The sequence below is a fragment of the Hylaeus volcanicus genome, chromosome 2 (assembly GCF_026283585.1).
Source record: "Hylaeus volcanicus isolate JK05 chromosome 2, UHH_iyHylVolc1.0_haploid, whole genome shotgun sequence".
NCBI lineage: Eukaryota > Metazoa > Arthropoda > Insecta > Hymenoptera > Colletidae > Hylaeus > Hylaeus volcanicus.
This window is the reverse complement of record NC_071977.1, coordinates 9290024-9302088: the sequence shown is the minus strand read 5'-3', so window position 1 is coordinate 9302088 and position 12065 is coordinate 9290024. Positions and strand designations below refer to the sequence as shown.

Genomic DNA, 12065 nt, shown 5'->3' with positions numbered 1-12065 from the left:
TGATAGATACTGTCGAATACAAACGCGACTTGTCACGAATCAATTGCGCCCTTTTCCTGATTGACGAACTCGATTCCACCTCGCCCAACTCGATCACCGTCATCCCTTACTACTCTTACGGCGAGTGACCGTCGACTCGATGGTAGCAATCAACGCTGCACGCATAATAATATTTTTTTATAATTATTGTTGCTAATATATTGCTTCAAAACCGGCTGAAAAGAGAATAATTCCTTCATTTTCCTATGTAGAGAAACTACAAAAATGTAAAACCTCTCAAAATCGACAGAACCATTTTTTTTATAATTATTGTTGCTAATATATTGCTTCAAAACCGATTAAAAAGAGAATAATCCTTTAATTTTACCATTTAGAGAAATGACAAAAATATAAAACCGCTCGATATTAATAGCTCATGAGCAAAGGAATCAAAAAGTCCTGTACCGTTTTCCGATTCGATCATTCGTTACTGAGATATAAGCGATTAAAGTTTACCGTTGGGACTCTCGACGCGGGCCGCTCGTAGTCAGGGTTTGTTTACCTCTCGGTTGCACGCGCGTGCTCCCGCACGTGATATATGCGCCCGCGCGCGCTCGGAGTCACGAGACTATGCGCTCGCGTGCACGCCACACGAGACACTTCCACGTGTCCATGCGTTCGAGCTCCTAGGAACTTTAACTGCCAATATCTTCGTAACGAACGGTCGGATTGAAAAATGGTAAATGACTTTTTGATTCCTTTGCTCATGAGCTATTGATCTTGAGAGGTTTTACATTTCTTTTGTTTCTCTAAATAGTAAAATTAAAGGATTATTCTCCTTCAAACTAATTTTGATGCAATATGTAAGCAACAATAAAAATAAAGGATTTATTATGCGTCCAGCGTTCATTCTAACCATCGAGTCAACGATGACGAAGCCTTGGATTGAAAATGAAGATGAGCTTTCATTATTACTACCAAACGTTTTAGGGTCTAAAAGAAATTGTTTCAGAATGCTTTGCTAGAGTCACACTTTAAGTGAATTGCGTTGGTTGATAAGATCAATATTATCTTATAAGAACAATATTTTCTTTCTTCGATAGAATGGTTTTATAAACAAAGAAACATTCACAATGAGTCTAATACAATTTTTTTAGTACAGCATTCAATGAAATATTATTATCGGAAAATCATCGCGTAGTAGATCTGATTGGATTTTACGAATAGCAAAAGAGGTACTGGTAATGCGAAATGATAATTTTGGATATAATAGTCTCCTCTGCTAGGTTAACACAGCTCCCAAAAACCTCGAACGTATAGAGCTCAACTTATATTAAATCCGCAAGAGGATTAAGCTCACCGTAGAATCGAGTGAGTTTTCCAACGAGGTTCGAGTACCATTTGAGTTAGCAATTGTAGACGGTGCGAGGTTTGAAAATGGGATAGCAATTTTACACCTCTGTCCTTTGTCTGCTTACACTTTACTCAAAATTCGCCTCGGTTTTAGACTCCCTTGGTTTCTAGAGACAAAAGTTTAAACCATCTCTACGCATATCACCTCTCTATGTATGTATGCGTCGACGAGGCTAGAAATGTACAATGTATACGCGGAAAACTACCGTAATTTGCATACGAAATCGACGACACGTCGGTGAATGCGACCCGTCTGCCAAGTCTCGAAATTCGACTCTCTGTTCGTGATAACACTAGTAGGTATCGAGTTTCGCGAGGACCTTTTCTCCTGGCTGTTTCAATGAGGTTCTGCAGAAATTTGAAATTCGATCGACTAGCCGTTGATTATTTCATTGTTCCACGTATTTCTCTGTAATACATTTCACTGCGATTGAAGAAATTTTGGACAATAGATAGGAAAAATCAAGACATAATTATCTTTTACTTCATTATTCGAATTTTATGTTGACGTAGAAATTTTTCTCTTTGATTTGCAATGAGCTAGTGGTATCAATGGAAAATAATATTTCAAAAACTCATCGAATTAAATGTAAGCAGTACCTTTCTGGCCGTTACTCTGTGTCAGTTTCTCGGGGGCTCTGGAAACTTATTAATCTTTGCAAACGAGAAAAGTTCTGGTCTGCCGAGGGCGATTCTTTAAATGAACCCGGTAGCCCTGGGATCAGTGTTGGCCGACTTCAAATGACACGCTCTGCTGAATTCGGCCACGCGAAAATTACGTGTTGCCATTACAATCCCCTGTCTCTGATTCGATTGGAACGCGTCGTGGAAATTCGATTCTCGCCGAATTGCGTCGGGCGTTCCACTCGAGGCATCCTTGCACGATGGCTGGCGCGTTTGTCCGATCGAATAATTAGGCCAGACGGGGAAGATAGTTTGGATAATTCTTAAGTTAATAGCACGACGAGAATCTCGTTTTCGATTCTTCGTGAAAACATTTCAAATCTTACGTAACTTGGAAAAAGGAAAACCATTCATCCAAGAAATTCTTCCATATACAATGCTGAGAACGTTAAATCTCCACGTTTTCTAGTTACCCTCAGGATCTTAAATTTCTAAGGGACATCTCGTTGAACTTTGCCTGCAGCGTTTTCAGCTTCGATAGCGTCGGTACTTGAATTACGTGAAAATTAGTACACGTCACGCAGAGCGAATTTCCGTCATCCGCGGAACCGCGAGAACAGCGCGAATATGCGTAGCAGGTGACGTTCGGAATGGAAAATCTACGAAATTTCGGGTAACAATAAGGGGAACTTTAATTGGAGCCTACTCGAGACACAGTAGTTACAGATTCTTAATTAAATGCGCTCCGCAGTATCGCAGCGAACGAGCTCTAATTACCGACGCCAGCAGAGGAGTCTGGGAGTTCAAGCTGTTTCGATGTCTCCGTTTTTGGTTGGTGATTCGACGAAGTATCTTAGCCAGGAGGACAGGTTCGAAAAATTGAAATTTTTTAAATTGAACTAAGAAATGTGTTTTAGTCTGGGTGTTGAACCGACTTTGAAAAGGAGTAGGTTACTCAATTCGACATAAATACATATATTTTTTTATTTCTATGTATGTTACTCGATTATAGACAAATGACTTATTCATTAGCCTTCTTAAACTCTGTTTTTATATCTTCGTGGTTAGAGTACATGTACATATCCTCTGTGCAACATTGATAGATTAATAAAATTCAGAAAACTGGCAAAATTAGAGAACTTTAAACTTGGACTGTCCATCTACTCTATCATTGGACACTCAAACATTAAATCCACGCTCTTACACCCTGTCTTCCCAAATATCTTTCTGTTTTCCTGCACTCTATTCGTTGCTATTTGCGTCTAACTATTCCATACTGATACATATGATCTCGTTCCGCGATAAGAATGTGCTTGACACTTGTGGGAAAAAGGGAATCGCCCTGGAAAGCGTTCAAGAACGGAACGAGACAGCGTCGAAGTCGTTACAGTCGGCGAAGTATACATACGTCGCGACGTTTGGAACGGTTTACGTTTATCGGCCGATTCGGAGGCCCCGATGCGGTCCGTAATCGGGCTGGGTTAGCAGGTTCGAATACCCCGCCAAGGGCAGAAGTTTAAACGGCGACAGGTAATTTTCACGGTACGGAAGCCTCGGGTAGCGTGGCCGCTCGGCTCGTGAAGACGACGACGACGACGTCGACGACGATAAACTGGAGCTCGTTAACACCAGCCGTGGGGCTGTTCATTGGAGATACGCCATTTCTGTATATAACTTCAACGGCCCCGCTTGCCATCCAAGTTTCCTCGCTCGCTTTGTCCACGAAGGCGCATAAAAGACGAGATAAAAACGAGGAAAAAAGGAGGCGGCGGGAAGAAGGAAATCAAGATAACGCGACGTCGCGAGCCTTTTCACGCGGCCTGGGGCACGGAGGGGGGGGGGGGGGGCGAAAATTAAAAATTATTTCACGCGTAAGCGGTTGTAACCGAGTCATCGGTCTCTGGACGAGTCGCTCGGAACGACATTTCCATTCGCCTTCTGCGTCGCGAGTTACCCTACCGTTCCCCTCTGCGCGGAAAAACGGAACCGCGGAAGAGAAAACAATGTACAAAGGGTATTCCAGTGGATAGCGGAAGGAAATTACAATGGCGTTCTATTTTCCTTTCTTCCGGCACGGGGAACGCCGCGAAGGAGACGCGAAAGTGCGGTTACCTCGTCGTCTCGAGGGCTAGGCGCGCGAAAGGAATTGTTTTTTATGGAACACTTCCGAGGGGCGAATGAGTCTAATTGTTTGTTGGCGTGATTGTAAACAGAATGTGTCGAGAGGGTGAGAAAAGATTCGGAGCTTGGAGTACTCGTTGAATTCGAGGAAAAGTGTACGTGGTCGACGTTCATGAGTCTATATTTTTTTCGAGATATTCTTTTATCCGATTTAGTTTTAACAGAATTAAACCAGCTAGGCTAATATGACCACAGTTTCGATATCACTGAATTAATTAGACGTGTAAATAATCGTTAAATAATTTCCTTTCATCATTTTTGAATTACAAATTCCATGATATGAAGAATTAAACGGAGATTCAATGCTTTCCAGTCCATCCCATTCATCATCGAAATCGTGGAAACCTTCGTTACAAAAAAATAGGTATACCGCAATAAATTGCTGCGAATGTTCGATATTGGCATTGGCTACATTCGTTACATTAATGTGGTACGGTTTCTCTGAAACGTGTAATTATCTTCATGTAAATATTTAAACGCTCCACGCGTCGAATATTCACTGGCACGCGAAATTCTACACGTGTGAGTTTATTATGTATATACTGTCCACAACTACATTGTAAACAACATAAATTCGCGGCTTTGGAAAATGTTTCAGTCATATCGGACGAACATTATTCAACGATGAGTATTTTATACGGTTACGTATAATCAGACAGCGGATTTTATGCATTTATAGTATACGCGGCGATGAAGTATGGAAAACATACGTGAAATGTATGCAATTGTGTCGAACGAAATATTAATTTACAGCATTTTAGAGCTATTTAGTATTTACATATTGTCATTACATGAAATTGAATCTATCTTTTAGTATCGGAATGGTCTAATTTATCAAATGCATGTCAAACAAATATTCTAAAAACAAAGAAACATTGATTTTGTATCTACTCACCTAGCAACCATTTTGCAGCTTTCAACAATTCATTTCTTTGATATCAATGCTGTAACTCGCCCAAGAAAGAATTGCAGCTCCGGTCCCATTCGGGCCCGTTTGTAATAGTTGGAGAATGAAGCAGAGAGATTGCAATAAGTTTTCAATATTTCTTATATCCTTGGTGAGCAATGTCTCGGTAATACTTATACGTTTCACGGACCGTATTCGCAGGCGTGCCATGAATGGCGAAAACGACGCGAGCAGCTCAGATTGATGCGCGTTTCGTATGCCGATGGAATCGGAAAGCTATTTGAAAATGTATAACGCAATAACACTAACGCTTGGTGCAATATAAAATCGCAGGTCGCATCTCCCTTTGAGGTATCGTGGACCAGACACGCTGGAAGTACAATAACATAATAACGCAAGTCTGCAAGCATTATATTTCAATACTCTTCAATAGACAAATGCTAGAATTGCAAATTAAACGTTTCTATGATAACCTGATCATTTTTAGGATTGTAAAGTATAATACATCTCATTTACTCTGTTAGAAAACTCTAGTTTACATACTGATATCATAATTTAATTTGAATAGTCAATGAAAGTAAGAGTTATTGATTTCTAATTTAAATAGTTTCAGTGTGTGTTCCAAAAAATTCTTTTGTAAAACATATTTTATGGCCAGCCCTTATCTATTTCGAACCCAGATGAAGTACATTCGACGCAAAAATCGATCCTTCGAAATTACATTCTTGTTTATAGATGCATTGAATTCATTTCGTTTGAAACGGTAAAGCGAAAAGGTACTCGTTAAGCGCTAATTATCCGGACAGCATTCGGGTCTCGTAAAACGGGAAGCGTTTCACGTCCGCGCCAAAGTCGTTCTTAATCCTCTGACTGTGGAAATCTTCTCGATCATGCAAGAACTCCAAAAAAATGTCGGAACGAGGATGAGCCACCATTAACTTGATATCACGTTCAATGACAATTGTACGTCCACCCTGTTGAGAACAACCCCTCGAGCGCAAATTCGATGCGTGCTTTTTTCGAGTCCTCTACTTTGTAGCCGTCTGCGAGCCGCAACTCCCGCGAATGAAAAAAAGTGAAGAAAGATTCCTGTTGGTTGCATAAATAGTGGCAACGGCATGCTTTCCAACGACGAGATTGGAGAGCGGGAAGAGGATGTCATTAAATGTGAATTAAAACGAAAAATTAGAAGAGCCGCCAGCGTTTCGAGCGTGCTACCTCTGTCGGCGGTGACAAAAAGGTTGGGACATTAATTAAAGTCGTAGAATTTTTCGCGACGAATAACAAGCGGTCTCTTCGACATTTAACGGCTGGGTACGTGTGGCTGCAAATTTAGTTAGAAGTTCTTTTTTTCCCACCCGTGAGGGAAATCTTGGAAAACTGCTCCCAACGATCTCGCGCGGCCCTTGTAATTATTTTCATAAATTTTCCGTGGCTGCATCGACGGTGGTTTTCCCTGCGTTTCGCGAAGGGGGTGATTATGAACAATGTGCGTTTAAATGCGATTATTCAAATATCTGTCTCGATAATTGAAAGGTCGTGGGTTTATATATACGAAGACTTGTATTAAAATATAATTGTATTATACGTATTCTCGATAGATTTCATAGAACCCGAGAAAAATTTTCAGATATTTGCAGAATTACTGGTAGAGGAATCATTATGTTTAATTGGATCGCGAGACTCACGTTTCTCGTACTGAAAAATTGGATTTCTTTTAAAGTTTCTAGGTGACAGATGAAAATTGACGAGTGGCCTAATAAGGGCGAACACCCCTGTCTATTAATTATCTTAACCTATATTTTCAAAGTCTGATTTCATCCTTTCATCATCATGCTCCATTCTGAAGGAATCTCTATTCGTAACAGTTGTTAGTTAGAAAATCTAACCAATTTACGACCATGAACTATTTTTTTATTTAATGAACCTATGAAAGAAGAATACAACTCATCGATTATGGCATAGCGAATGGGCAAAGTTGAGATCCGTCTGTTTCACAGCTCAACCTTTATTATGATAGAAAGCATTAGATTAATATTCTCAGTTATGTTTTCGTAAACTTTCGACATAAATTCGACAGCACACAGAGTACTACAGTTCATAATTTCGTGAAATCTAATTTGCATCGAAATGCAAAGTAGGCGTTAAATTTCCTGGGCATGATTATTCAAGATCCTCGTAGCGAATCTAAAATACGCTCGAAGGATTAATAAATCGGTATTCCGTGACTACTTTGAAGCATCGGCCTCAAGAGTGCCCCTTATTAGCGTGACTCTCGCGAGTAATTTTCAGAGTTAATATTGGAGTTATGTCATTACGTTATGTACCAGATATAACACCGAACTCGCTGTAATTAACTTTAACCAGCGACAATAGTAAGCTAATTCGACCTGAACAAACATCCCCACATTCGTAGAATAATATTGATCCTGCCGCGCAGATGTTGGCGGTAATCAAATTAAATTGAAGTTCCTTATTTGTTGCAGCAACTCTCGTTAACGGGGCGATGAAAAGACTTCGTCATAGTTAACAATTTACTGAAACCACGGATATACCTGTGGGGAAATTAATAAACCTAAATTACAGTTCTCGCTTGCTCTGTCTATATCGAACGTTGCATCTCGCTTCGTAATCGACGCGGAGAGTCGATTCAGTCGTTGTAATTTTCCAATATTGAAATAACCAATCCTATGCTCTGTGTCCGCGTAATTATAGCACGGTCCCATTAATGAACCGAGCGATGAAATTACCGTTATGTCCGAGTGGCTGGGAATCACAGCGGTGTAAATAATGCAAAATAAAACGATTTCGCACAGCTCTTTTGTGGGGATGTTCAATTATTGCGTAGTTAAATGGTTTCTTTTTAGAAAATTTCCCGAACTTCCTTTATTAATGATCAAACATGCGTATATAGTATACATTATACAGTCAGTTTCATAAATATTCGAAAGCTGTATGTTTATTAAAGAAGTTTGTCTAAATCTGTCTCTAGGGAACTTTGAAAATAATCGCAAGTTCCTTGGATCACCTTCCGAATATCTGGAAAGAGTTAATAAAATTTCACCACTGTGTCTAAGAAGTCACAGTTTACACTTTACACTTTACACTTTACACTTTACAAGTTCGCAGCCATTAGCTCGGTATTACTCGCGACGAAGGATTGTTCGTTACGAATAATACCGATTACCAGGTCTCACCACGTGGAGGTTGCTGCGATTGGAGACCCGGAGATAGAAGGAATCAAAGTTCCTTCGACCTCCCCCTACATAGAGATATGCACCGGATATCTCAAAAAGCCCCGGGCTTCCCCGCAAGAGAGTGTTGTATAATAGGTGAACGATAAACTAAGGTCACACGATCACCTTCTCGGCCGCAAAGGATCCGAGCCAGACTCGTTGACGTCGGTATTATATTCTCGTTCGGCGCACAACGTGCATCGTAACGTCAGGGAAAATCCACCGGTACCCGTACAGAAAAGTTCAGGCTACAATATTGAATATTCCATGACTCCGTTATTGCGATCCCTCCGAGTTATGTTCAAGTAGAATCACCTTTAAACGTTCACGACAGAAAAGCAATATACGTGGGTTAAATATGTTTCTAACTGCGGGCGATAAATGAAATCGTGGGAACTCGAGCGGCTTGGCGCATTCGAATGTTGATGCAATCTTTGGCGTGGTCCCATTGGAAATCATACCTGAGAGGTGTTATCGATGGAGTTCGTTTTTATTTTTAAACAGCATTTCACTGTTAGAGACATTAAAGCTGTTGTTATATTTTTCTGTTAGATGATTTGTGTATATTATTGGAGAGATTCGTTGCAAATACCCTTGATGACTCCTATTATTTAGAATTCATGATACTTTGTTAACAATTTTGATTGCTGCAATGTAGAAATTGCGAATCCTTTGCTCCGATAGCTGCCATTGAGGTTGATGGTTCGCGATCAAGACACGAAAGCGTCGAATGGCAATTTTCATTGCGAAACAGGGCTGTAAATATGACGATATTTCAGTCGATGTCATGAGGGGGAACCGTTCAGAGCGTATTAATTTGACTCCCCGTTTTCCGGACTGTTGCAGATATCCAGGAGTTTTACGAGCTGACGTTGCTCGACGAGTCGAAATCGGTGCAGCAGAAAACGGCGGAGACGATTCGCATCGCCGACAAATGGGAAGCCAGCGACGGGCCAATTACGCCGACCTCCGCTCAAAACGACGTGAGTACAGTCACGTGTATATATTTCCGTGCCTCGATATTTTACGCGGCTTTCCGAGGGCTTTATTATCACTACAACCTGGGAGGAACAATAAAGTAGAATTGATAGAGGTAGAAAGGAAGCAAGTAAAGAACGCGTTACTGCTAAATAAAAACCACGACCAATTTTAAACGTTACCAGTCGCTATAGAGATCTCTTTCGTCATCGATAATTCAAATGTAATTCTACCCATCCGTTCACTCCAAGTCTTCGACAGTGTCGCCTTTATACCATCGGCCGGACTCATTCGAGCTCTCGAAACACCTTTCGATAGCCTCGAGTGTTCCGGCCAAAGTTGAATCGGCCAATTAATTAGGAAACAGAGGGAACGAGTCGCACACCCCCAACGGAAATGAAATTCTCAGAATATTTTAACCGATCCCGTCGAGTACTAATCACGCGGCTGCTCTCTGGTAGAAGAGGAGAAGTGGTGGGAGTAAACGGGGGCGGTAGGCAGGTGCCGCGCAATTAGCGCCCGTAATTATAATCCAAGAGTCGATTGGCTCGTGGAATAGGCTGGTATCATGCTAGACCGATCAATCGCCGAGCCCCTGATTTTAATTGCTAATTGCTCCCGTTCCACGGCTCCCTGTCGTGCGGCGTGTCGTCGTGGCCTATCGACGACGTGACGCGGCTGGTGCATCGTTGCACCGTGCAACGATTGCAAATCGTGAGTCGTGCGCCGGGTTCGAGTTACGATTCAGGGCACGTCTACCTGTCCACGAAGCCGAGATCCACTCGCTTCGATTGTTCTCCGAGAGATGACGTCCAGAAATGTATAGATCATGACAACATAATCACTAGAAATTAACCATTTGAGTGCCAGAGGAAATTTTCATACACATCCGAGAAATCCCAGACAATTGGAATCAAAGATACATGATTGTAACCAAAAATGTATATTTCAATTTTATTTTAAGGTTCATGAAATTTTTACACAATACTGAAAACATGTTTGACTGCCTTTATTACTAAAAAAAAAAAAAAAAATGAAACGTTATAGGCTTAACAAAAAATAAATTTGTATAAAGGAAATATTTTCACAAAAACTTGAACTTGAATTTTGATTTTGAATAAACATAATTTATTGTCTGTTAAAACAAATCGTTATATATTACACGCATTGCGGTATTTGAAATAACATTGAAGTGGTTTGATAGCATCTGATTTCCTTCAATTTTGTTGTTTTCTGACCACACAAATGGATAACGCCATATCATCACTAATGGATGCAAACGCTAGTAGAAATAACGAGTAATGGTCCGGCGCGATAGTCAGAGAATTACCATTCAATCGACGCCGAGCTATTACGCAAGGAAAACATTTTCCGTAAAACGTCCATAGTAGAAAAGGTTTACCCACTCTAAATATCAAACAGTATCAAAAGCTCCAGTCTTTAATATACTCACCAATACTATAGAATCACGCGGAATCAGCGTCGTGCCTTCTCGAGAAAACGTCGATGAAAGGACCGTTGAAAGCGATCATGCAAATTAATGTTTACGGCAGCATTTCCCGCGAGTTATTTTCCCTCGGGTACATTTTCCGCGTCGCGTTTCCGTACGTCCGCTAATTTGATTTCGAATGACGACGAACGAGATGGGTTGACGGGACAGTTGGAGGGGCTCGGAAGCAAAAAGGCTAAAAAATTTATTCGCCCGCATTCTGGCCGTTTATTTCACGGCAGAGGGATCCCGTTGTAAGCGAATGCGAAAGCCTTCGTCGCTGAAAACTCCACCTCGAAAAGAGAAGCGCATACAAACGGCGAACAAACGAGCGAACGAGACTTGATGGTTCTCACCTGCGAGTACAAGGGATGTTAAGCGTTCTCCAGGGAACAGAATGGTTTTCGTTGCTTACACAGACAGATGGCACATAACATCCATTATGAAGAATTTCTCTCGTAGCGCGTATTTGCGCGTACGCGTCTTCTGTGCGTGTAACTCGCCCCCGGTATTTCGAGCGGGGCACAGTCACCGCGTGTGTTTGCGTGCACTTTGCTAAAGTTGCGTGTGGTCTCGCCAAGTAGACGTCGGCGAACGTTCTGACGGGCCACTGTGAACTTAGAAGGGGAACTTCGAACTGCGGCTGGAGATACTTCGGTCGTTTATTATGGGGCCTGTGTAAGTTCATTAGGAAGAAAATTAAATGACCACAAAGTGAAAATGGAAGTTGGATGTAAACTTTGTCGGTGGAACTTGCGACTGTAAAACAATGGAATCCACTGTTTGTCAGCCTACACACAAGCATTCTCTCGCATAAAAATATAAAAAATTACTGCTACAACATTTAGAAGTCAAAGTATACTTGAATTTAAGTTTGCACTCAAAACAAATAATGGTCGTGTAGAGACTACCAGTATACCACGGTTCACCTTTTAGAGATAGGACTCCGAGCAATATTTTTTTTAAATCCATGTTCGATCAGAGATTTATGGGGTATTGAACCTGGTATGTATAATTACACGACCACAAAGTGTTGTACCGGAAAATGCGAATGCCTGATCGACTATGAATAATTGCTTGTTACGGAATGCCTCCCTGGCGTATACATAATTCAGCAGCGTTATTCTGCGTATTGATTCCACGCTTCGCTTTACTATATTTTCATTAAATTCAGTTGTATCTTTAACAAGTTTATGTTACAATGCGGCGTTTAAATTAGACAATAGGAGATCGCATTGATCGATAATTATTTGGGAAA

The 12065-nt window shown here is 41.0% G+C and overlaps 1 protein-coding gene across 15 annotated transcripts in view; it reads left to right on the top strand.

Annotated features, from left to right (window-relative positions):
* LOC128872909 (disks large homolog 4) overlaps positions 1–12065 on the top strand; it is a 393187-nt gene that overhangs the window by 119175 nt on the left and 261947 nt on the right. For all 15 annotated transcript variants that reach the window (XM_054116078.1, XM_054116077.1, XM_054116084.1 and 12 more), the window contains exon 4: positions 9187–9323. In XM_054116078.1, the coding sequence (XP_053972053.1) occupies positions 9187–9323 (137 nt within the window). The remainder of the gene's footprint in view (positions 1–9186; positions 9324–12065) is intronic.